Raw genomic sequence first — 23,306 nt, forward strand, 5'->3', positions numbered from 1 at the left:
GCTACGCAATTCATTGTTACTATGAAGAGCGTAGTACTTAAAATGCATCCCTGAGGCACACCGTTCTCTTGAGTGATGTTCTTAGAGAGGGTGGCACCGAGCGCACGTACTTGAAATGAAAGGCTGGACAAAAAAATCGCTCAAGCACTTCAACAACCTACCGCGGATGCCGAGGTCTCCAAGGTCATGCAGAATGCCGGACCTCCACGTGGTGTCATAGGCTTTCTCTAAATCAAAAAAGACCGAAAGGCGGTGTATTAGCGTAGCAGCAACGCTCGCTCACTGCGGTGGAAAAGAAGACGACGACGACCCGGTGGCGTGAAACTCGTTCGCAGCCCTAACGCTTGGCTGAACCGTTGTTGCGTGCTGTGGATTCAGCTGAGCCACAGCCCCCATGTAGATTTGGTGGAGGCTGCTATGCTTTCCCCTCATCCTGGCGCTCCGTAGCCTCACCTTACCTCCCAGTCACGAGCCAGACAGCCCCCACCCCTTCGCCTACCATCCTCTGTTCCGGCAGGCTCCGGCAGCGCGCGTCTTCAGCGGCGCCGACGACCACGAGGTTGACGACTGGTTGTCGTCGTGCGACTCGAGCGCGTCAGCGCCTACAACAAATGAGAAAACGCCACCAAGCTCGGTAACGTTTTATTCTATCTGACCAGCGTGGCTAATTTGTGTTCCAGAAATCATGAGGCCGACTTGACTACCTGGTCTTCCTTCTCCTTGACTACCTGGTCTTCCTGTGACCGCCCCACTCACCTACGTTGCTGTTGCCTCCAAACCTCAACGCCCTGACGCCTACGGCTCCCCCCCCCCCCCCCCCCCCGCGCCCGTCGCACTGCTGCCACCTCCACATCTTTACCCGCCGTCTCGTCGCGCCGTCATGTACCCATGGCGCACCCAGGACAACCACCCACCCCATCTGTTATGCCTGTGGCTTGCCGGGCCAGGTCGCACGGCTTTGTCGACAACAGGCGCCGAGTTTCCGGGCCAGTGCACACCCGTACAGCTACGACAGTGCGCCTCCTTCGCTGCCTATTTCATACGGCCGCTCTGCGGAATCCTTCCCTTCTAACCGTTCTTCATACTCTCCACGCCCATCGCCTTCTCCTCGTCGCCAATCTCTCTCTCTCTCTCTCCAATGCGCCGTCGCTCTCCTGGCCGCCAGCAGAAAAACTAACATTCGCAGTTCCGGAGGAAAGAACTGCACTTCTACCGAACTGTCCAAGTCCTCCGTCGTCCCCCGCCACTGTTGTTGAAGCGTTGTCGATGGCGTCACCGTTCTCGCCCTTGTGGACACGGGCGCTGCTGCCTGTCATTTGCGCCGCCCTTTTCCGAAGACTATGTAAGGTGACGACGCCTGTTCCGAACTTTTGCCTCCGCACTGCCAGCTCGCACCGCATTCAACCTCTGGCAGCAGAGTGCACAGCTTTATCCAGGACGTTTTGTACATCGCCGAGTTTCCCGTTCTGTCCCGCTGTTCTTACGATATCATTCTGGGCTGCGACTTTCTCGCCCGTCATCATGCCATCATCGACGGTGGTCGTGCCAGCATTGAACTGTCTCCACTTTGACCCGGCCTCCTGTGCGACGCCTCTCCTCGTACCAGCAAAATATTGGTCATTGAAGATACTGTCATTCCTGCCTTCTCTACAGCCCTGGTGCCCCTCTCGTGCGCATACCTTTCTAATTCGACTGTTTTCTTAATCCGACTGATGCTGCTGCCCGTCGCCACTGCTTCTTCATTCCTTTCGCTCTTCTCAGCATCTGCGATGGCCACAGCACAGTTCACGTCACGAACCCTTTTTCTTCCCCATCAACGCTTCTCCGTGGCTCTGGGACATGTCGAATCATTCGATCACGTCCTTACATATATACCCCGTCTCTGACCACGCAGTCCCTCTCCAGACGGATGCCATCGATTCGCCTGCTGCTGCGGCAAACAAGCTCGTCGCATTGTTTGCAAGTTTCCGTCCGTCTTTCGACTTGTGCCGACTTTCGCCGATCGACCGACTTCTGCCGATCCAGCCTTTAGAACTGATGCTTGTGTTTGATGACGCGCATGCGTGTTGGTCATACAACGCGAGGTCGAAGTAAGGGTTCGCTACCATATCACAGCGCGCATTCGATAACTGGGGCCGTATAACGCAACTGTCACAAATTCTGCCAAAAGTTATTGACAGTGACGTCAAAATGACGAAACGAAAAGACGTCACCGCTTGACGCAACGAGGAATCAGCCAATTACAGCAGTACGGTGCCCCGACAGCATTTTTTTTTTTCAGGGTGAGGGGACCGGCTGCTAAATTTTTGAAAAAGAAATAAGAAATAAGCAGCCATCAAAATAACTAAAATTTTATTTTGCCAATACATTGTGTTTAAAGTTGGAAAATATTACGCAAAACAAAGAGCGTTCTGAGTTGTGCTATTAAATTTGCTGGCCGGTAAGTTTTGCTGCCACGGGGAAGCGCTGACAGCGGTAAAACGCCAAGCCGCTTTGCACGAAAGCAGCTGTTCCCCGCCTTGTTTTTGTTTTCTACGCGGCGTCTGAAATCAAGCTATACTGTGCGGTTGACCTAAGTGCGCAGAAAAATTTGAACAAATGAAGTGAAGACTACGTGCGTGCCAAGCGAACTTCGCAAGGAGCGCTTGGTACGAAATCGACGAAGACAACGTGTTGAAGTCTGTGTTGTTCGGCTCTTTCTATCGATGACAAAAATGCCGAAAGGTGAGGTGTTGCAGTATGTGATGTGTTGTTGTCTGTTTCTTTTCCCTTGGAAAACAGAAGACGACCACGAATTGCGATTTGCTGGGAAAAATAAAGTGCTGGGCCAGTATAAGCGTGTTTTATTTATGTGGCACAGAGGTGACCGCGGGAACCCACCCCTTCTGCACGCTAATTTTGCAGATTGCCTCCAACACCTGTCGCACGCATTTGCTTACCATCGGTTGTGCGATGCCGATGTGCGCCTCGTTAACCAACGGCAGCTTGAAAGCCGCCGGTAGCAAATAACCGCAGTGCACACAGACCGACAACGCGCCCGCACGCGCACCTCCCAGTTCATCGGCGACTTCGTCGCACAGCCACTCCACCGTCTGCTTCTCCAGTCGAGAAGGGCGTCGAAACAGCTTGTCCGGCAAGTCAAGCCTAGTCAAACGTGTCTTCGTGCGCTCTCCTTCGCCGCTGTCGCGCCGGCGCAGCCGCTATATCGCCGCGTACATCGCCGCCATTTTCTGTCAAAAACGCAAAGGTCAAATTGACCGCCTCGAGGCAGTCCCAAAAAACTGTCAATTAGCGACTACATAATTAGGTGTGCAACGGCACCACTTCTGCCACATCCGTGACGTAATCTGCAGCCACCTATGACGCAAAAAAGCAAAATGCCCGCCGGCCACCAGCTACCAATAGGAGCGAGGCTTTTAGACACGTTTTTGACAAGTTTTTGACAAATTTGCTATTCGACAGTTCCGTAATACGGCCCCTGATGCATTTCAGGCTGCCGTTGGCTGAATCTAGCTTTAATCACCAGGTTGAACGCCTTCATTCCGCTGGCTACCCGCCTTAATTCCCTCACACCAGGAAGCGTTGCTGCACAAAGTGAGGCAATGTGGAAGAGGACATGAGCCTAAGGAAAAGAAACGTGTGGCAGTTATTGCGTACATCCATGAACTGCCACATAGGTAGCAGGAAGGTATGACCTCAACGTCGTGTTATCTGCCCCATGCACAAACAGTTCCGATGGAAGAAGCGGGAGGCATGCGCGCAGTCAAGCCTCTGACACAGTATGCACCCAATGCCGATAGGGAGTGGTGTACCCCCTCACGTGCGGTAAGGTGCACACTGGCCATATGGGGCGATGTTTTGGTGCGAGAGCAAATGAGCACTCCCGAAAAACAAGTCGGGGAGCCACATGGCAGACCGCTGCAATCAGCCCCGCCACCAAAGTTGTAAACCTCGCACGAAGTTTCTGGCGACAGCAAAAAGCGAAATAGAAAAGGAGATGACTGAAGGTTTTTTCACAGAAAAGGCTGGGGACGCATGTACCAGCACTTCTTCAATTGATCTACAGGAGAAAGAACTGTCCCTCTTAAAAAGAACTCGATCCTTGCTTTTAACCACAGCTAGACATGTTTTTCTTTTTGCTTTAAGTGTATTGTTTTGCGTCGTCTGTTCCCGTGGCATTTTGCCGTGTTGCTTGTTTCGACTTCATCGACTTTTTCGCTTTGCGTTATTTTGCCGTGCTGTTGGTTGGCAATCGGTTGATCATTTGTCTTTTTTCCTTCACAGGCTTTAAATGGATTTAAACTGGTAACTGTTGTCCATCTGCGGATCTATTTTTATTTTCCTTCAAATGGCGTTCAAATGCTTTGCGGCGTTATATGTCCCCCTGGATTATGTGCAGTGAAGTGATGACGGCGACAGTGTGGACAGAGACATTCCCGTCCTGTCTTGCGTGTCTTCTTCTTGTGCCATAGCTCTGTGGCAATCTGTCGACGAAAGAGATGTATGAGCCGTGTGCAAAAAGCAAGGAGGAGGAGAGGGAAGTGAGAGCAGGAAAGCGGTGCCAGATTAAGAAAGAACACGGCCTGCTCGGAGCAGCAGTCCTCTTGTTGGAGCGAAGGAACGAGAAGGCGAGGAGGCGACGCCAGCACATCAGCGTTCTTTCTTTTCGAGACGCGATCAAATTCGGCATCACCGACCCTCGGAGGGCAGTACACGTGCCGACGGCCTGTATGCACAGGTACAATATCTGACAGAGAGCTACCTGCATGGCTTCCCTCCGGGCCGTGCATCAGCCAGCCCTGCAGGAGTCGCTGAATTTCGCAACGGACCGGACGGAAGATTCCCCTCTCAACATTCTGTTCTGAAACACAACGACACCGCACCCTGGACAAGAGCTGATATGCACAAGTGAATGCACTGCATTCAACACGGCTGCGATGGCTACTCGGTTAGAGGGGCTTCAGTGAGATGCCGTAGACAAGCCCGCTGCTTTATATCTAAGCTCCAATCTTTTCACAACGCCCGAGGAGTGGGACACCTTCGCAGTTGCCAGACGACCTTCACTCCACGGCTCTCATCGCTCAGCCGGTGGCCACCTATTTTTAACTGTTTGAACCCGCATTAAAATATCAACGCGCATTTTCAAGCATCGCTTCATCCCAATCCCAAACTCAGCGAAGCACCCGCTCGACAGCGAATGCAATCACGCTGCTGCCTGAGGTCAAAAAGCTCGGCCGCAAACAGGAGCGACACAACCGCGCGAAAACATCGTCGAGGCGAAAGGACGGCACTCCCATCTATCACCGTTCGTTCGCCCTCAGCACGATTTCTACCCCAGCCAGCCGCCGTGCGCAAGGGCCGAGAGAAACCCGCCTGTGCGACCATTAAAGCTTTCTCGCTCCATCAAAGGTCCGCCACGACGGACGCACACCTTCTCCATCCCCTCCCTCCAATCCCCCCCGCGGCAAACTTGGCCCCGCCCGACTTAAGCCGCCGAGTGACGTGAGGAGCTAAAGGCGCCAGATCTCGAAAACCAATCTTGCACACACCGCCCAGACGAATTGCCGCATTTCCAATCAACGCTTGAATTGCGTTCCAATTCGAGTCCAATCTAGAAAAATCGATGAAGCTATGCAGAAAAAAAAAATGAAACCAGCACGGTCGATGCTTAACTGGGAACGACGAGTACATCATGGCAGGCGCGCAGCGAATAAATTCCGCGGTTACGTAAAGGCACGATTCTCCACGACACGACGTAGTTTCGAAGAGGAGTCCTGGAAGAATTAACATTCCATAATGGAGCACTCGGACAAGCCACGCCGGGCCACACTTACGGGAAGGAGCCGAGTTAAGCAGTGCGTCGGGCAATGTCGTGCGCTCACGTATTGCGCGATTCCGCGATTTCGACAGCTAGGCGGTTTTCGTTTCGTTTTATGGGGTCTAACGTTCCAAAGCGACTGAGGGCATGAGGGACGCCGTAGGGGAGGGCTCCGGATAACTTCCACCACCTGGGGTTCTTCAACGTGCACTGGCATTGCACAGTACACGCGCCTCTGGCATCTCGCCTCCATCCCAACGCGACCGCCGCAGACGAGATCGAACCCGCGTCTTTCGGATCCGCAGCCGAGCACCATAATCGCTGAACCACTGCGGCCGCTTGAGCTCTAGGCTGAGTAAGACTGTACAAAAGAATTCTAGGCGGCCCGCTTGTACACTTCCGCGCAGCTTAAGGCATGCCAGCGAGATCTCTAATCAGATTAATTAATCTATAAAGACATGACCAAAATAGGTTTACACACGCACGCACGCGCACACACGCACACGCACACACACACACGCACACACACACACACACACACACACACACACACACACACACACACACACACACACACACACACACACACACACACACAGGTAGGGGCGCTATTAAACCTCACCGAGTGAAACAATGTGGCTCGGATCAGAAAAATCTAACAGCAAGACCGCACCATTACAGTCCGCATGCTATCAGATGATCTCGGCATTAGTAAGACAACATGGCACCAAATTTTGCGTGAGAAATTGGTGAAACGAAAGCTGAATGCCAGACTTGTGCCGCACTCCCTCCCACAGAACCAGAAGGACACGCGGGCATCAGTGAGCGCTGATTTGCTCTCCGAGGCAGAAAAAGATGCTGCATTCGTCGACAGCATTATTGCTGAAGACGAAACATGGTGTTTTCAATACGATCCTCGAACAAAGCGGCAGAGCGCCGAAAGGCGGTCCACAAGCTCTCCGGCGTCGAGAAAGGTGCGGCGACAGAACACCAAAACAAAGACGATGCTGACAGTTTTTTTCGATTCTAGAGGTGTCATACACAACGAGTTCGTCCCACAAGGGCAGATGGTGAATCAAGAGTTTTATATCCGCGTGCTCCAACACATGCGTGATGCACTGCGACGCCGTCGCACTGACATATGGGCATCTGTACAATGGAGCGTTCTCAACGATAACGCAAGGCCGCACACTGCTCTCAGCGTGACAAAATTTCTCGCCAAGCACAGCATTACTGTACTTCCCCATCCGCCATACTCGCCTGACTTTCCCTATGCGATGTTTTCCTGTCTCCTCGTGTGAAGGGAGCCCTAAATGGTCGCTGGATGGGGAGCGTGGAAGCCATTCAAGACGCCACGACAAAGGAGCTGACAGCCCTGCCAGAATAAGCGTTTTCCAACTGTTTCCAAGGCCTCAATGAGCGTTGGAAGCTGTGTATAGACTGCAAGGGAGACTGTTTCGAAGGGGTGCTGCACAAATGATTTCAATGTTAAACGCATTTTTTTAATGGACTTAGTCTCGGAACTTTACGGACAAAGGTTGTATATATGAAGGAACCGAACAGTCACCGAAACTAAGGTGCACAGGGGAATGTTTCTTCTTTTTTTGTAGCGTTGAGGAGTAGGGGAATAATACTTCGATTAATCTTTCGCTTAAAGAAAATTACTTATGAAGCAGCGATATTCGGAGGTCATAGGTTCGGATCACACCGGCGGCATGGTTGTTTTTTCTGCTGGTTCATAAGTAATTTTCTTTAAGCGATAGATTAATCTAAGTTTGCACTTCAGGCATCTGCACTGAAAGTTAAACGAAGCGAGTGAGGTAGTCTGTACATTGTCACGATGAGGATTCTCGGGCACAACGGAATACGAGTACTCAACAGAGACGATACACAGGATGAGCGCAACTTTATGCGTGTACCTCTTGGTGCTAGGATTCTCTTCCAAGGCAAGCAACAAGCCCAATAACAAGTCCTAATTTCCAACACACTTTTGACGAGTACAAGGCCATCAAATAAACAGGCCATCAAAATGAAACTGCGACACACGAGATGAAAAATAAACCAACGAGTTCCCTCCCTCCCTCAATTCGACACGTCACTCATAAGCCACGCGACGCAGAAAGCGAGGAAAGCCCTTCAACCGCACGACGACAGCGGCGAGGCTTCATCCGGGGACATCCGCAGCAGCCGTCCCAGCTCAGCCGGTTCCTGCGTCAGTACGTGCTGCGCTTCTCGCTTCCTGAAACACTTCACGGCGACGAAGAATTGCACAAAATACGCCCTACTTCGCACGAGACAGCCCAAGAGATAGAACGACGCCGGTGTTCGCAACTGCACGCATTAGCGATTTTCCTGCCACTTTTAACCGGCCCTCCCTACGACTTGTAATCTTGGGTAACCCTCCCTTCCGTACACGCGACGGCGGCACAGTCGAACAGAAAGGGGACTCCTTCCAGAAGGCTTTAAATCCCGCTGTTCCACGAAGAGAGCACTCCCTCGATGCTTTCTCGGGGTTCGTTGTAAAAAAAAAAAAAAATCAGCTGGCGCGTGTGCACGGCGGATGCGCAACTCGGACGGAAGGGGGGGGTTAGTTGGTGCGCACGCAGCCGCCAGGCAGGCGGAAGGAGGTGTGGGAAGAAGCTCCATCACATGCGCCAGCTGCGCGATGAGAGCGTGCCGCGGTTGTACGCTTCCCGTCCCGCCCGGGCTGCTCATTAACTCGGACGGATATGCCCCTGACGGCGACCGAGGGGATCCTGCTTCTGTTAGCAGTTCCAAACCACGCGACAATTACCACTGCAGTACCGGAGGGTTAAGCGCAGTACACAAACGCCGCTACAAAACGTATACAGGAGGTACGGCTTGAAAAAAATGATCGTTTTTTCTGGTTACTCCGCAACGATAAAGTTGAATGGCGCAAGGGAACGAACACAGGGAGACAGAGAGAGCGCCTGCTGTTGGGCTGGTTGGTTCATCGTAAAGTTGAATATGTCTGTCTCTTCCTGTGTTCGTTCCCTCCCTTGCGCCATTCAACAGCCCAACAGCAAGTACTTCCACAACGATCTCCGCGCGGAACGCTTTGCCGACCTTACGCCTTTCGCCGATGCCTTTTCCTCACTAACTACAATGGCGATTGTGTTATTCGACATAAATCTTTCTTCAGTCGCGAACAACGGCAGGAAAGGCCGATGAAACTAGGTACCAGGGAAGTCGCGTCAGAGCCTCCCAAAGTCGCCGATGGGTCGCCTCATCTTCGCTCTATATACTCCTTCCTTCTTGGTCCAGTTTGGAGCTGACTGCGGCGTACGCCCCAGACCGAGTGACACAAAGCAACAGCCAGCCGTCATCGTTCCTCGCATGGAATTCTCTCACTGGGGCGATGCTTGCTACAGCTACATTCTTTTTTTCTCCTTATTTTCCGGCCGGACAGCGGAGTCCAGCGCGAGATGGGAACCAAGGGCTCGGGACTCGGCCCAGTAACCGATTTATCCCCCCGATGGCGGCGAAAGGAGGACGGGGAGAAGGCGCGCTATCTGGGGCCCGGCTCTGCCGCTCCGGCGGTCCTGGCCGCAGCGAGTTCTTCAATGATGCATTGCCGGCACAGGGGAGCGGGAACCTAATGAGCTATCCAGCCAAGAGAAGGCACACAAAAGGCGCAGAGGAAACAAAAGCTGTCGATTTTCGAGGCCCCGGTCGACTACGCACAGATACGAAGAACCACCACGACGGAAAAAAACAAAGCGCGCCTTCCCTCCTGTTATGGCGTGCCACCCCCCCCCCCCCCCCTCCCCACCCTCTCCCAGAGAAATTTCGCGCCGCTTTGTGGCATTTATTTTGTTCGTTCATACCCTTATCTCCTATTCGCTTCTTCTGTTCTCGTACAGCGCTCTAGCGAATGCTATGGCGCAGGTTTCGAGATAGCTTCTGCCATATCCTACACCAGTTTGTGCGGTGCCGCGGACACTTTAATAGGGTTACTGTGCCATACGCCTAGAAATCCATACGCCTAGATACTTATATTCTGTAACATCATGAAGAAACTTATATTTAGCAGTGTAGTGATATAGAAGGGTTTTTTTAAGTGTTATTCTCATAAACACGTTCTTTTTTCAAAATTAGTTGACATTTGCAACTTCTCACACCAAGAAACTCTCTTGCAAAATCATTATTCAGACTAATTTGATCATCAGTCGAACTTATTTTCTCATACAACACGCAGTCGTCCGCATAAAACTTAGTACGTACTGACAGGAATTTAAAACTATCATTAATAAATATTAAAAACAGTAGGGGGCCGAGGACGGATCCCTGTGGGCCACCAGAATCGACAGGAACGTGATTGGAGCAGGTATTATGTAGTTCGACAAACTGACGGCGATCATATAGGTACGATCTTATCCATGTTAATATCTGTTTATTATTTATAACAATACTGAGTTTATGAAGTAGTTTCTTGTGTCAAACCTTATCGAAAGCTTTAAGCAAATCCATCAAGATATCTGTTTTATTTTCCTTCGTTGATTGCTGTTGCAAAATCATGGATTGTTTCGACCCGCTGAGTGCATGTTGAATAACCTCGTCTGAACCCATGTTGAACATCTGCCAGTACATTATGCTCGTCGAGGAAGTTAGTTAGATGCTTATGAATATGTTCTAATAATTTGCACGCTCTCGAAGTTAATGAAATAGGGCGATAATTTTCAATACACGTCCTCTCTCCACTTTTATACGAAGGCTTAATTCTAGCAGTTTTCCAACCACACGGTAAAACACGTTCTTTCAAAGATCGAGTGAATAGGACGCACAAATACTTGGAACACCACTCTGCACACTGTTTAAGAATGGCATTCGGAATATCATCTGGTCCACGTGATTTCTTAGCATCCAGTTTTAACAATAGATTTAAAAACCCTGTTCAGAAATTATAGCATCAGGCATGGAAGGAAGGGACATGCTAAAGTGTGGAAGGCGCCCCTCATCTTTTGTAAAAACTTTCTTAAAGGTGTTATTAAATGCTGAGGAAACCTGGACATTGTCACTAAGATGTTGCCCATTCATAATAAACGTATCGGTAGAACGACAAACTGGTGCAATTGACTGCCAAAACTTTTCAGGTGAAGTTTTTATAAAAGCCGGAAGTTCCGCACTGTAGTATTTTTCTTTATCTTTTATAATGCACTTATTACATTGCTTGTTACCAGAAAGGTTTCCGGTTGGCTACCCTGCGCTGGGGAAGGGAATGAGGGGATTAAAGAGAGGAACGGGAAACAGTCACAATCTGTCAATCGAGGCAGTCGCTCGTAAAAAACAACACCGTGCCTTTTAAGTCTTGATGACCAGAAATCCGGTGTCGGCATTGCCATTGTGGGCGAAAAATCACAGGCATGTGGTAGCTGGCAACTGACATGGCCGGGCACGGGTTGGACGTAGGGTTGTGCGACGTCACGTGACATGACCGATTTGGGAGGAGCTGCCAACTATGGCTTCTCAAACCAGATGGGAGGGGAATCAAATAATCCGGGTCGTACAAGCCACGCAGGCACGGTCGAATGGCTTGGTTAAGCGGGCTGTTATATCCCGGCTACGAGTGAGGGGGTGGGGGGTAGGGGGGAGGATTCAGCTCGCTGCCTCGTCCGCTCTGTGTCCTTAGGTAAGAGCGAAGACATCCTCATCGCCTAGAGACAAGGAGGCGCGCGGAGTGTGTGTGTGTGTGGGGGGGGGGGGGGGGGGACCGCAATCTGACTTCGTCGATGATCTGCAGCCACTTCGTGAAGCGTTCATTTCCGGGGTTTCGACGATGAATAACTGGGTTTCTGCGCAGCCGCTGCACGATGAACGTTGATTGCGTTTCCTCCCCTCTGCTTCCAAGTTGAGGGGACCTGCCTTGCCATCCCCTTTGGTTTGCTCCCCCGCGATGCGTCCCTAGTTACCTTAACTAACAAGGGAGGCCGCCAGCGTCGCAGCTACACGAGCGCCACGGATGGCGTGATTCCTGTGTGTGCGCGCGGGGGAGACGACTCTCTCTTCGGCTGGGGAACACCGTTTCGTGAGGACGTCCCGCTGCGGCGCTCTGCTCTCCGCCAGCGGGGCGAAGCCTAGTGGGGAGGAACGTTCTCCCGCATCTCGTCCCGTCCGGTCTCGGAGTATCCCCTGCCCCAGGGTGGGCGAAAATTCGATCGTAACCTTGCTGGTGGGTCGGACGACCTCGATTCATTAGAGTTTCTTGTTGCTTCCTGGCGTAATTGTCGTCGTAGAAATAAATGCCTTGTTTGTGCCAGCCAGTGTCGTTCCATTGTTTCCTCAGAGCAAGGCCCGCCGTGGTCGGCGTGCGCTCTGTAGCGTACGCGGCCACGGGGTGGGGTCCGGCGGTCTTGAACGGTGTCAGCCGCGATTAAGTGGGGAAAAGCATTTATCTCCTCTTCTAAAACCCCGCAGAGTGCAGATACACATACTCGAGTCTGGTCAAATTTGACCGACATTGTTCCCACTTCGAGTTATTGATCAATTCGCTCTCGCCCTACTATAAGCTCGCCGTCCCGGTTAGCTCAGTTGGTAGAGCGACTGCTCCGGTGTAGCGGTGGTCCCGGGCTCGAACCCCGGACCAGGACGAATTTTTCTTTAACTGCGAAGTTTCTGAGAAAGCTCTATAGCTTTCCTTTGTAGCCGTATGGCTGGGCTTGGGTGGATGCCAATGAGTAATTATTCCCTTAATACTCGAGTCTGGGGCACGACAGCAACACACGTTCCGTAGTCAAAGAGGGCAAACTATATTTCCTGTGAGCAGATACAAAGGATGCGAAGCCAAAGTTTTTACGAGGCCTCCGGCCCTGCCATGTAATAATGATAATGCTCCTTATCGAGAACCCAAGTAGAAACTCATGTGTCGTTCTTTTTTGCAGTCTCGTCTATGTTTAGCGCTGTTCGAAACGAATGAACAGCCAACGCACGCAGCAGCGCAACGCTCCACATTAATTTTGACCGCTAGGTAGTCAGTCAACGTGTAATGTGAAATTTTAGCGCAGTGCCACTCTTTTGTTGTTGTTCAGCCTTCATCTCCTCCGCTAACTCGCTCCTGCTCGGCAGCAACGTGCGTCAGCCAATGGTCGAGCCAGCTGGGCGTTGCCTTCCAACGCTCTTTTAACAAGAAGCGAACGTGAAATCTCTCGCAGTCCTCTAACGATACAAGAATCCCCGCACCACGAGCGACGGTGGCCGCTCAAAGAAACTTTGCTTCCCTTACGCTCCAACTCATGATGGTGCACGTCGTAAGACGCGAGGCGTTCATTAAACCTCGGCAGGAGAAAAACGATAAGCGCAGCGTCCTTCGTGCCACTATGGGCGTACAGTGGGGTACACTGTTGCAACGTCATGTGTGGTTTCGAAGTGCGCGTGCGCGCACCTTTTATCGCCTTATCTGGCGATCCTTCAGAGCTTCGAACTATCACGACTAACACGCGCTCCTTCCTATCTTCCTGTCGCTAGGCTACTTATAAATACGCCCTACACCTATGAATAAACGTTCATTTTTGGTTCTACTGACCACGCTGCTGCTTCCCTGGTCTGGCGTTACTGCGAGCATGCCATGGCCATGCTACACATACCATGAACGTAGAATAACTACAGTGCCTAGACTGTGAGCCAACTGCTCATTATTGGCATGAAAGGTACAGGTACCGCAAAAACTACATTAAAGTTTTATTGCGGTACAGCTCGGCACTGCAGTCGGAAAGTGCAGAGCCTGCGCCTAGGACGGTTTGTTGCTTAAAAAAACCGTTGCTGCTATGCCGTGTTTCAAGAAAAAAAATTTACATACGTTTTGCGTGGTCCATTTTTCCTGCCGATTGCGCACAGTTAAGCACAAGTTAGGATCGCCTGCCCGCACTAGCGGTGGAAAAAGCAAGTGGCCGTGTACTATTCACAGTGGTGAGGTGAATCATAATTTTATGGCGGCCGCACGAACGCTCCTAATGGCGCTCTCCTCCTTATTGCCCAGCTGCGTCGGGCAGAGCGAACACCGCAGTCTTTCTGCGCAAGTGGAATTGCACGCAGTAAGCGGACTAATGGAAGCCCCCGGCAAAACATATCGAAGCACAGAACGCGCAATGGGCGAGGCAAAAAGTCCAAGCTTAGTCACGTGGCTCCACTCACGTTGGAACACACTGGCTGACTGTGCGCGCATTACGCGGGCGCGAAGCCCAAAATAAACCGAGCAGCGCCGGTGCTTCCGAATTGTTTTTGAACATTTCCACTGCGCAGAAAAGACGTCCATTCACTCCCGCTACCTGCGAGGCACAAGACTTCCAGCTACAAAGCGAAGGAAAACAGCGTCGCTTCCGAAGGCGTCTGCAAGCACTCGTTGACCGACGTCGACGCACAACACACGTGGCAACCTTCGCCGTCTTATACGGTGGCCGTGTATCCCTCAACAAACGCCTACTGTGTAGCGAGCTCGTCCGCAACGACGCAAGAGCGTGTATCAGTTCAGCGCAGCCGCGCTGGCCTGCGCAGCTTAGGATCAACCTGCCTTCATTACGGCAGGAAGCCACGATCCCACTACGCCTATTGCAAGTAGAGCGACTGGATTGAGTGACAAATTGTGACAGCGTTGTGCGTGTGTGTGTGTTATGCCTTTGTTCCCTTCTCCCTTCCTCCTTTTAGTGCCCTAATCCTTCTTCCCCAGTGCAGGGTAGCCAACCGGAACCCCTTTCTGGTTAACATCCCTGCCTTTCCCTCCTCCTCTTTATCTATCTATATACTACGAACGGTCAGAGGCAGAACCGTATAAGGAAATGGAGAAAGCACGCTTGTCCACATTCCGGCTTCAGATCGTTGGCCGCGGAAAAGAGGAAACTGTCGCTCCGGACCTCGCTGCGACCTTGGAGTTGCCCACTGATAGTATTTGCACTGTCAAGTGGTCGGCGGCGTGTTCCTGGCTCAACCGCACGACACGATGTGATAATTGTCTGCCGGACTGACTCTATGACCCAAGGAGAGATAAAACAACCGTGCGAAGAGAATCGCCCACAGCGTATCGCGTCGAGTGTCTGTGTGACACCATGCCTGCCCAAGGCCATTCGCCTTTGCAACTGGGCCACGCACAGGTGCTGTTTAATTCACGTGGCATACTGATAACATACGAAGCAGATTCCGAGATGGAGTCTGTACACGCTCTACATATTGCCCCGCACATATCAGCTGTGGTGAGGGAAAAAAACTCATTTACCCTCCTGTGAACAGGTAGAGAGGTTCTAAAAAACACACTTGCCAGCCCACTGCGGCTACATTCACCGCTTCGCCATTCTTTCGTGGCCACCGTCGAGAAAGGGTAGCTTCTGTCGTGGCACTCAATACATGAAGCTTTCTCTGATGAAAGAAATAATGCATTTTACAATCTCGTTTTGTAGACGAACAGCGCATCGCCAAATGCATCGCTGAAAGCTAACACATGGCCGGCCGAAATTAGGCAGCGCGCAATCACACGCGATGCGTCGTGGGCCTGCGCAGAGGGCGCTGCATCGCCACAGCTAACTTTGCGGCGCTCCCGGTGTGAGCGGTTACATCGACGATGCGCTGACGCGCGAGCACATGAGAACAACTCTGCAAGAAGCACCGCGAATGCGGCCAAAACGGCGAAACGTGCAATTGCTGCTGTGTCTTTCAAAAGAGGGCGCTAGAGGAATTCCGAGGCTTCGGAAAGCCCGAGCGGGAAATAAAGGCTAGCTGCGGTGAAATACGTTGTTGGGTCTTTGAGGAACACTGGGGCGCCCTCGACAGAAGATCTGGCGCTCCGAGTCCGGCGGCCATTCTCCACGTTCCACTGCTTCGCTGCTTGAGAGCCCGCAACGCTGTCCTGTCAGGACACGTTGGGTGAATGCGCCAGAAAGGAAAACAGGCTGTGTGGCGATGGCCTTTGACGAAAGAAGCAGCTCTTTAACGCGCTTTGCTCGCAATGGCTCGTCTTCCACTCAAACGCGTTTCCGACGCAGAGGAAGTGCAGTTCTGGAGAATGTCGGCTGGAAAATAGATACAAGCGAGCAGTACGGTGACAAGACTAGTACTGGCTTCACAAGCCACACACGCAATGCTTTATTTCATTTGTTTTTACAGCTCAAACGCCTTATAGCGCACGTCAAAAAATAATACTAGCCAAGCGCAAAACATTTGAGACACTTACGGGAAACTTACAATAAGGGTGGCCAGCGTAGTTTCACACAAGTGCAATGAGAACGGCTGACATGACGGTGAACGGCTCCTTGGCATAATAAAGTTTTTTTTTTTCTTAAGGTGCAGACGTTTCGGTAAATGAGTTCGCTAAGTAGTGTCTGCTTTGAGCGGAAAGAATTATGTGTGCAAATCAAAACGATAGCATGATGTAAAGCAGTTGTAATAATTTATGTGCATGCAGAGAAAGCCGCGTATACCGAGTACAGAAAAGCAAAACAATCTTCTTGCAGCCGAATTAAGACTGCCGCGAAGGCCAGTGTAGCGTCTGCTTTTACCGCCATTCACGCGGGACAAACCCATGGACATCAACTAAGGCGAATCATGCCAACGGCCGTGCATCACTGTTAGAGAACACCACGCCGCCTTGTCTAACCAGAGATGCAACAACGGCGTACGCAACTTGCGTGCACAAGGTAGGAACGGCGTTCGTTACAGCTAAAGCAACAACAAAATAACCAAAAAACGAGAGGGGCGGCGAGAGACGCGCTGGAGCGCCCTTACGTCGACCCGTGCACTCTACCGCGCAGTCGCACCACGGGCGCAACGCAAAGCTGTATGCGTCTCGGCAAAGAGCCCAATGTGGTTCGCTTCTCTTGAATGCGGGACGAATGCATTCCTCCGAAGATTTCGACTACGGATGCAACGATATAGACCACCTTGGGCTGATTAATTTGATAAAGGCTGCACCCACGAATGCTTTTAACCCATACGGGCGATATCAGCCGAACCCGAGCGGGCAGGTGACATGCAGACGAACGCGACTGATGAGACATCGGATGCAACGATAGAGACCCTCTTGGGCTGATAAACTTTGATAAAGGCTGCACCCACGAATGCTTAACCCATACGGGGCGATATCAGCCGAACCCGAGCGGGCAGGTGACATGCTGCCGAACGCGGCTGATGAGATATCGGATGTAACGATCGAAACCCCCTTGGGCTGATTAACTCTGATAAAGGCTGCACCCATGAATGCTTAACCCATACCGGGCGATATCAGCCGAACCCGAGCGGGCAGGTGACATGCAGCCGAACGCGACTGATGAGACATCTCTCAGTGAAAACGCGACCGCACAGGCATGTAGTGCCAGTAAGCGGGAAATACAGGGCTCGGCGAAGCGCTGCAAACGCTCCCGTGCGACGCGTGAGAGAAGGCGCTGCATATTCGGACTCGGTTCAAGGCCACTTGGGAGGCGAATCACACGATCGGCGTTAACATGCTGCGCTAATTCGCACGCACTTACGAAGCACGTATAGCTGCAGTCTTAAAGCTGAATTAGACCACTGTGGCTGAACAAGTAGAGCCGGGCTCATGCCATGCAACTACTCAAACAGTAGTGAACCGGGTGCACGCGAAAGCGGATGATCGGCATCTCGGTGATAATTAATGACCGCGATATGAAAGCCGCTTAAAAATTAGGACGCCTCAACAGACGCAAACTCGTACGCCCAATACCACTGGCAACAGCTCACGCGCGATGGTTCAGGTAAGGCTCGGCCGCCTTTCGCCATTAATCAGCGAAATGTAAACACGGCCGTCGTCGTTTATCGGTGAATCGCATCCAGCAGTTCCCATGCTCTCTTACTATTACCTCTGTTGCTCAGTGCGGGGCTCGCCCGAACTCAGCCTTTTCCCGGGCGGCTTCAAGGACTGGCGGTGACAGAAAAGGCCGCGTCGTAAGGGTGAACCTCGAACCCTCGATTAGCGCTCTGCAGGCGAAGGTCAGGCGACAAGCAGCCGTGAAAAACGCAAACAGGGTGGGGACAGGAAAAGAAAAAGAAAATCGCGGTAGGCGATTCGTTCAGTTCTCGTTGCGGCCGCTAGGCGAAACAAGGTCGCTCACTGTCACAGCACAGGACAATCTTATCAGCCCGCGCAAGCACACAGACGGGGACACTACGGGAAGACCTGGACGCGCATGCTATAAAACTCCGGGAACCTGAAGTGTCGTCAGTGTTGACCCAAACTACAGGTGTAACCCAGGGGTGGGACCGGCGGTGAGCATCGACCTCACGCGACCGATGATTTAGTTTGGTTTATGGGGGTTTAACGTCCCAAAGCGACTCAGGCTATGAGGGACGCCGTAGTAGAGGGCTCCGGAAATTTCGACCTCCTGGGGTTCTTTAACGTGCACTGACAGCGCACAGTACACGGGCTTCCATCGAAATTCGACCGCCGCGGCCGGGATCGAACCCGCGTCTTTCGGGCCAGCAGCCGAGCGCCATAACCACTCAGCCACCGCGGCGGCCCTCACGCGACCGAAGGCACCTAGCCAGGAAGGATAAACGGAGGCGTTTTTCTGTTATTCGTTGACGCCCTGGGCTCTCTACTGGGCACGTTTAAGGACATTCGTGTGCTTGCGTGTTGCAACTTGCGTTTCGCCCAAGATGCGCCCGTCGATATGCGCGAGGGACCAGGCCAGTGCTTGGCTTGCGTCACTAAACATGGCTGAGAAAAGTAGTCGCTTTAAATGAAGTTCCTGCGCCGCGGCAACCGACGTGACCGAAAGAGACGCAGAGCGCCTCGCCGAACATGCTTCAATGAGCCCAGCGAATAAAAGTCTGATTTAAAAAAGAATAACATAATAAAGAAACGAATAACTAAACGCAGCTTGGCCCAGGCGTTCCTCCGTGGTACTCGCACTGCACAGTGTCGACGTGAAACAGAAAAAAAAAGCAAGGTTGGGACAAAGCGCGCGTTACACGACAGCGACGTCGTCGACATTGATATCGCGCGTCTCCCATGAAGAGAGCTCGGTTGAGTCACTGCGCACAATGCGAAGCAGAGCGCTACGAGCTGAACTGAGCTGAAACGTCGTCGGTTTCTGTATACCGCAGGCACAAAGATGAGCCACTCACCAGGTACCACATTTCCGACCATCGTGGATCGTTGAGGACTGTTTCGCGGAATTCCCGCTTGCTGCGCCGCTTCAGCGTCTGCTGTGAAAACCACCGAACCTGGGGATGGAAGGGAGACAAGAGATTCGTCAAGCAATGATGCCCGTGCGCAAGAAGGCTGCGCATAGATAGATGCGTAGATACATGCAAACTCATCACACACACACACACCATACAGCGTACACGCATCCATGGTTCTACCTCCACGTGGCACGTATAGACGTAACCGCAAACAGCAGTACAGCTGAAACACGTCATGCACACTCGCATAATGAAGCTGTAAGGCGTAGGCTGATGCTGCAAATTTGAGAAACGCCGTTTATCGTGTTCCCAAGGCCATCAATAAGGAAAAAAAAATTGCCGCGAGCATGATGATGCTAGTTCTATATTTTCTTGACGCAAGGGCATCTAAGGCCAAAGAGCGCCAGGCACAAGGTTTTTGGTCGGCTCAGGCTAAAATATGGCACATCTGAAAATCAACACCGGGAGTATAGGGCCAAAGAGGTTGTATAAGTCAGGTGGAATGGCCTACAGTGGCGTACAAGGCCTAAAAATTTTCGTAAGAGGTGTTACAGATAAAGTACGAAGTCAGCATCTGGCAGCTACGGCTGTGCTCAGCCTTCTCCTCAGCAATGAGGAGGGGCTGATGAGGGTACTTGGAAGAAGACATCTTGCAAAAACCTATACGTGACTTGAAAATTTAAAAACCCTATCCAATGAAAACATGCGGTCATAACCTAGGAATAATGAAGGGTGCATCGGTATTTTAAATCTGTATAGTTCTGGGAAGGGCTGTCGTCTTTCTGTTTACAATCTCGGGCACATGATTAATGTGTGGACAACTGAGATGTGGGCTCCACATCTCGCGCATTGTGGTGCCGGTGTATCCTTTAAAAGAGGTGAATGTGTGATGTATGTATGTCCTATCCCCAGTCTGCAGAGAGTAACTTCTTCGAATCTACTTTGTTTTCATGTGGCATACCTTCCAATCATTGGTTTTATTGTGTGCAGTTTGTTCGTCGCATTCCTGCTGCCACTCCTTGCGGAGTGCAGTCCTAATATGTGGCCTGAGGTCCGGGTATGGAATTTGGTTAATATCGATCCGACGCAGTTTGGAAGCTGACGCAGCAAGCCTATCAGCTTCTTCATTTCAATTTATGCCACAGTGACCTCGTGCCCAGCACATTGTAATTTTAAGGTTCAATTTGCGTGCAGACATATGGCATTTGAAGAGGGAATTCAAAACATGGCTTTTGTAGGGTTGGGATTTTCTTTTGCAGGTCGATCTAACAGCAAACAGGATACCATGACATACTGCAGTAAAGATGCTTGTGTGTCTATTCATTGCTCTTGTTTCGAAATATTGACAGCTGTGAACTGCACATTAAACTGAAGAAGTCTTGGAGGCATCAGTGTAAAACTTAAACACTGATACTTTGCTTGCAGGGACAAAGTCACGATCTTTTTCCCTCTCTCGTCGATGTTGATGTTAGAGCATCAACTTGACGTGGAGTGGTAGAGGGCAGGTCTCGTGACTCGTGAGTGACTCCGGGGACGTACTTCGCGAATGGTGAGTTCAGACAGGTGTGCAGGTATTCTGACAGTGAGGCACCTGAAAGGAGTTCCTCGAGGTTATTTTTTTATAGTATGTACATAAGTGGTTACATATGCCGAAAGGCCGCCGCGGTGGCTCAGTGGTTATGGCGCTCGGCTGCTGACCCGAAAGACGCGGGTTCGATCCTTGCCGCGGCGGTCAAACTTCGATGCAGGCGAAATTCTAGAGGCCCGTGTACTGTGCGACGTCAGTGCACGTTAAAGAACCCCAGGTGGTCGAAATTTCCGGAGCTCTTCACTACGGCGTCCCTCATAGCCTGAGTCGCTTTGGGACGTAAAACACCCATAAACCATATGCCGAAAGATTTCGGCCTTCTGGCAGCTTTTTCTGCAGGCTTCCTGCATCATGTAATGTGATGTGAATAAACTTCTTCTTCTTCTTCTTCCCGCTCTAACTAAATATAAAAACCTCAAACTTCCACTATTCCGGACCATTGTCGGCCAATGTTTGGCGCAAGCGCCAAACTATTTTTTTTATATTGATGGCCCTAGGAACACGATAAATGGCATTGCTCAAATTCGCAGCATCAGTGCGATTTGCCAACTGCACAGCAAAAGTGTGGCGAGAGAAATGGTGAAGTTAGAACCCCACGGCGCCGATGGGTCGTTCCCCTGCTCCCCTCCCCCTTTTCCCGTGAGCGGTCGTCTCCGTGGGAAGTAGAGGGAGTTTACTGAGAGGCGCGACTCCAGCGCATAGGGTGCCTCGATGCCAGCTACCCGCCCTAATCCTTTCGCCTGTGACGCCGACTCATCCCCTGCCGACCGGCCGTGCACGAAGGGTACAACGGTGACAGTGCATTACGCGTTTCGGACGCTGCCCAAATCGTGGGAAATGGGGAGAAGGATCCCGAACGAGTCGCAGCGGGCCGACGACCTTTTCCTGCTAAATAAATTAATTTGCTGTCAGCGGAGACGGCAGAGCCCATTTGCTGTCAGCGGAGACGGCAGAGCCGATGCGTGAACGCCTCGATGGCGCCTCGATGGAATGCACCTGCAGCGAGCTGCGTACGCGAAATCGCGCGCCCTGCACGTTCCAGGAGGTGCGGGGTCCACTGGGTCGGGCTCTGGCGAGCCCTGGGCTCCGCCCACTTGCACGTACGGTGCCATTGCACGGCTATTGGTTCGAATCGGGCGAGAGCTGGCTTAGTAAAGCTCCGCCTAATTATCGAAGGGGTTACAGCCCGCTACAAAAACAATGACTTTGAAGGAGTCTCTCGCGCCGCTTTTAAACAGCCTTTTCTTTAAACTGCCTTATCCTCACTGCATTGTATTTCAATCCTGCCTTTATTAAATCAGTTTTGTTTGCTAAGAAGCTGAAGCTGCTGCGCCAACCGGCAACGTGTCGCCAGACGAGCGGACGAAGACCTGATTCGTACTGCTAACCGCCGTGTATATTCGATCACCGGCCAGCGTGCCATCATCATTCATTGCTTGCGACGAGCAACCGACCAACCCAATCCGGCCATCCCATCAGAGAGGGACTGTGGAAAGTAACTGAAATCATCGAAGCACTGATGATAACACGGCTTCACGAGGAATGTATTAGCGCACCCTTGATAGCTTTGTCAGAGAAAGAAATAGCCTATCTTGATTCTTGAATGCGAATGTTGACACGTCGTGCCCGTAGCGTTTCTTTGTTTTTTTTTTGAAGGTCGCTATTTCGTATGCATGAACTGTATCTTCTCGTTTCCAATTCTGGCCACCAGTGGGGTACTTATACCGACCGGTTTTCCATTAAAGGCTTCAGTTGCGGGTCAGCGCTGTGTTCTGTCCTCCTCTCTTGTCTTGCCTTTCGCGCTGTATACCTATGGAAGATGGTCGCCCAACAAATGGCTGTGTCTGGAAGTCGAAGCGACTAGCGAGTGCCTGCAGCATTCGTCGAAAGTGCACTATATACGCACACATACGCTACATTACGCACACTTAGGCTTCACAGCCGCGCCTTGCGAAGCAAACCACGAGAAACTAGAGGCAAGCCAGCTTTGTCGCGCCGTCTCTACCTTCGGCGATTCAACGCGTAGGCACGCTGTATAGCTGAAGAAACGTGAACGCCGCGAGAAGACATCGGCAAGCTACATTCCCCCGAGGCCATTGCAGACATGCAGTGGCCTTGGGGAGAGCAGCACCGGCTGACGCAGACGCGGGGGCGCCGCACACGTGCCGTTGAAATGAACGCTCCGTCGCGTCAGCCTTCGACGACACTCAAGTTGCAGTCGGCTCTGTCGCGAAAAACAACAAGGAAACTGTATAGACAGACGCAATACCTTTCTGCGTTGCACATGCGGCGCGTGGGGGGGGGGGCACGTGTCATTGACAATGTCGCCAAGGAGGCAGACGACCGAATTGAACGAAGAATGAAAGACGAAAAGAATGAGCGGAAGCAGGTACATGTACGGGACGAAAAACACCGGAAGCAAGAGAGAGGAGAGAAAACGGGCCTCTAAACCGAAAGAAAACAAAAGGGGCAGACACTTGGGCTTATCGGCGCATATCATACCAAGACGCGGAGAGGCAGGACGCGCACACACACACACACACACACACACACACACACACACACACACACACACACACACACACACACACACACACACACACACACACACACACACACACACACACACACACACACACACACACGCACACGCACGCACGCACGCACGCACACACACGCACACACACACGCACACACACACAGTGTGCTACAGGTGAAATATGCGACACTGATTTCTTCCTTCCTGTTCATTCAGGA

At 51.7% G+C, this 23,306-nt stretch overlaps 1 protein-coding gene across 5 annotated transcripts in view; it reads right to left on the reverse strand.

Moving 5' to 3' along the window:
- Positions 1-23,306, reverse strand: part of LOC144125632 (furin-like protease 1, isoforms 1/1-X/2) — a 233,405-nt gene that overhangs the window by 82,299 nt on the left and 127,800 nt on the right. For all 5 annotated transcript variants that reach the window (XM_077659199.1, XM_077659198.1, XM_077659201.1 and 2 more), the window contains exon 3: positions 18,902-19,000. In XM_077659199.1, the coding sequence (XP_077515325.1) occupies positions 18,902-19,000 (99 nt within the window). The remainder of the gene's footprint in view (positions 1-18,901; positions 19,001-23,306) is intronic.

The sequence above is a fragment of the Amblyomma americanum genome, chromosome 3 (genome assembly GCF_052857255.1).
Source record: "Amblyomma americanum isolate KBUSLIRL-KWMA chromosome 3, ASM5285725v1, whole genome shotgun sequence".
Taxonomy (NCBI): domain Eukaryota; kingdom Metazoa; phylum Arthropoda; class Arachnida; order Ixodida; family Ixodidae; genus Amblyomma; species Amblyomma americanum.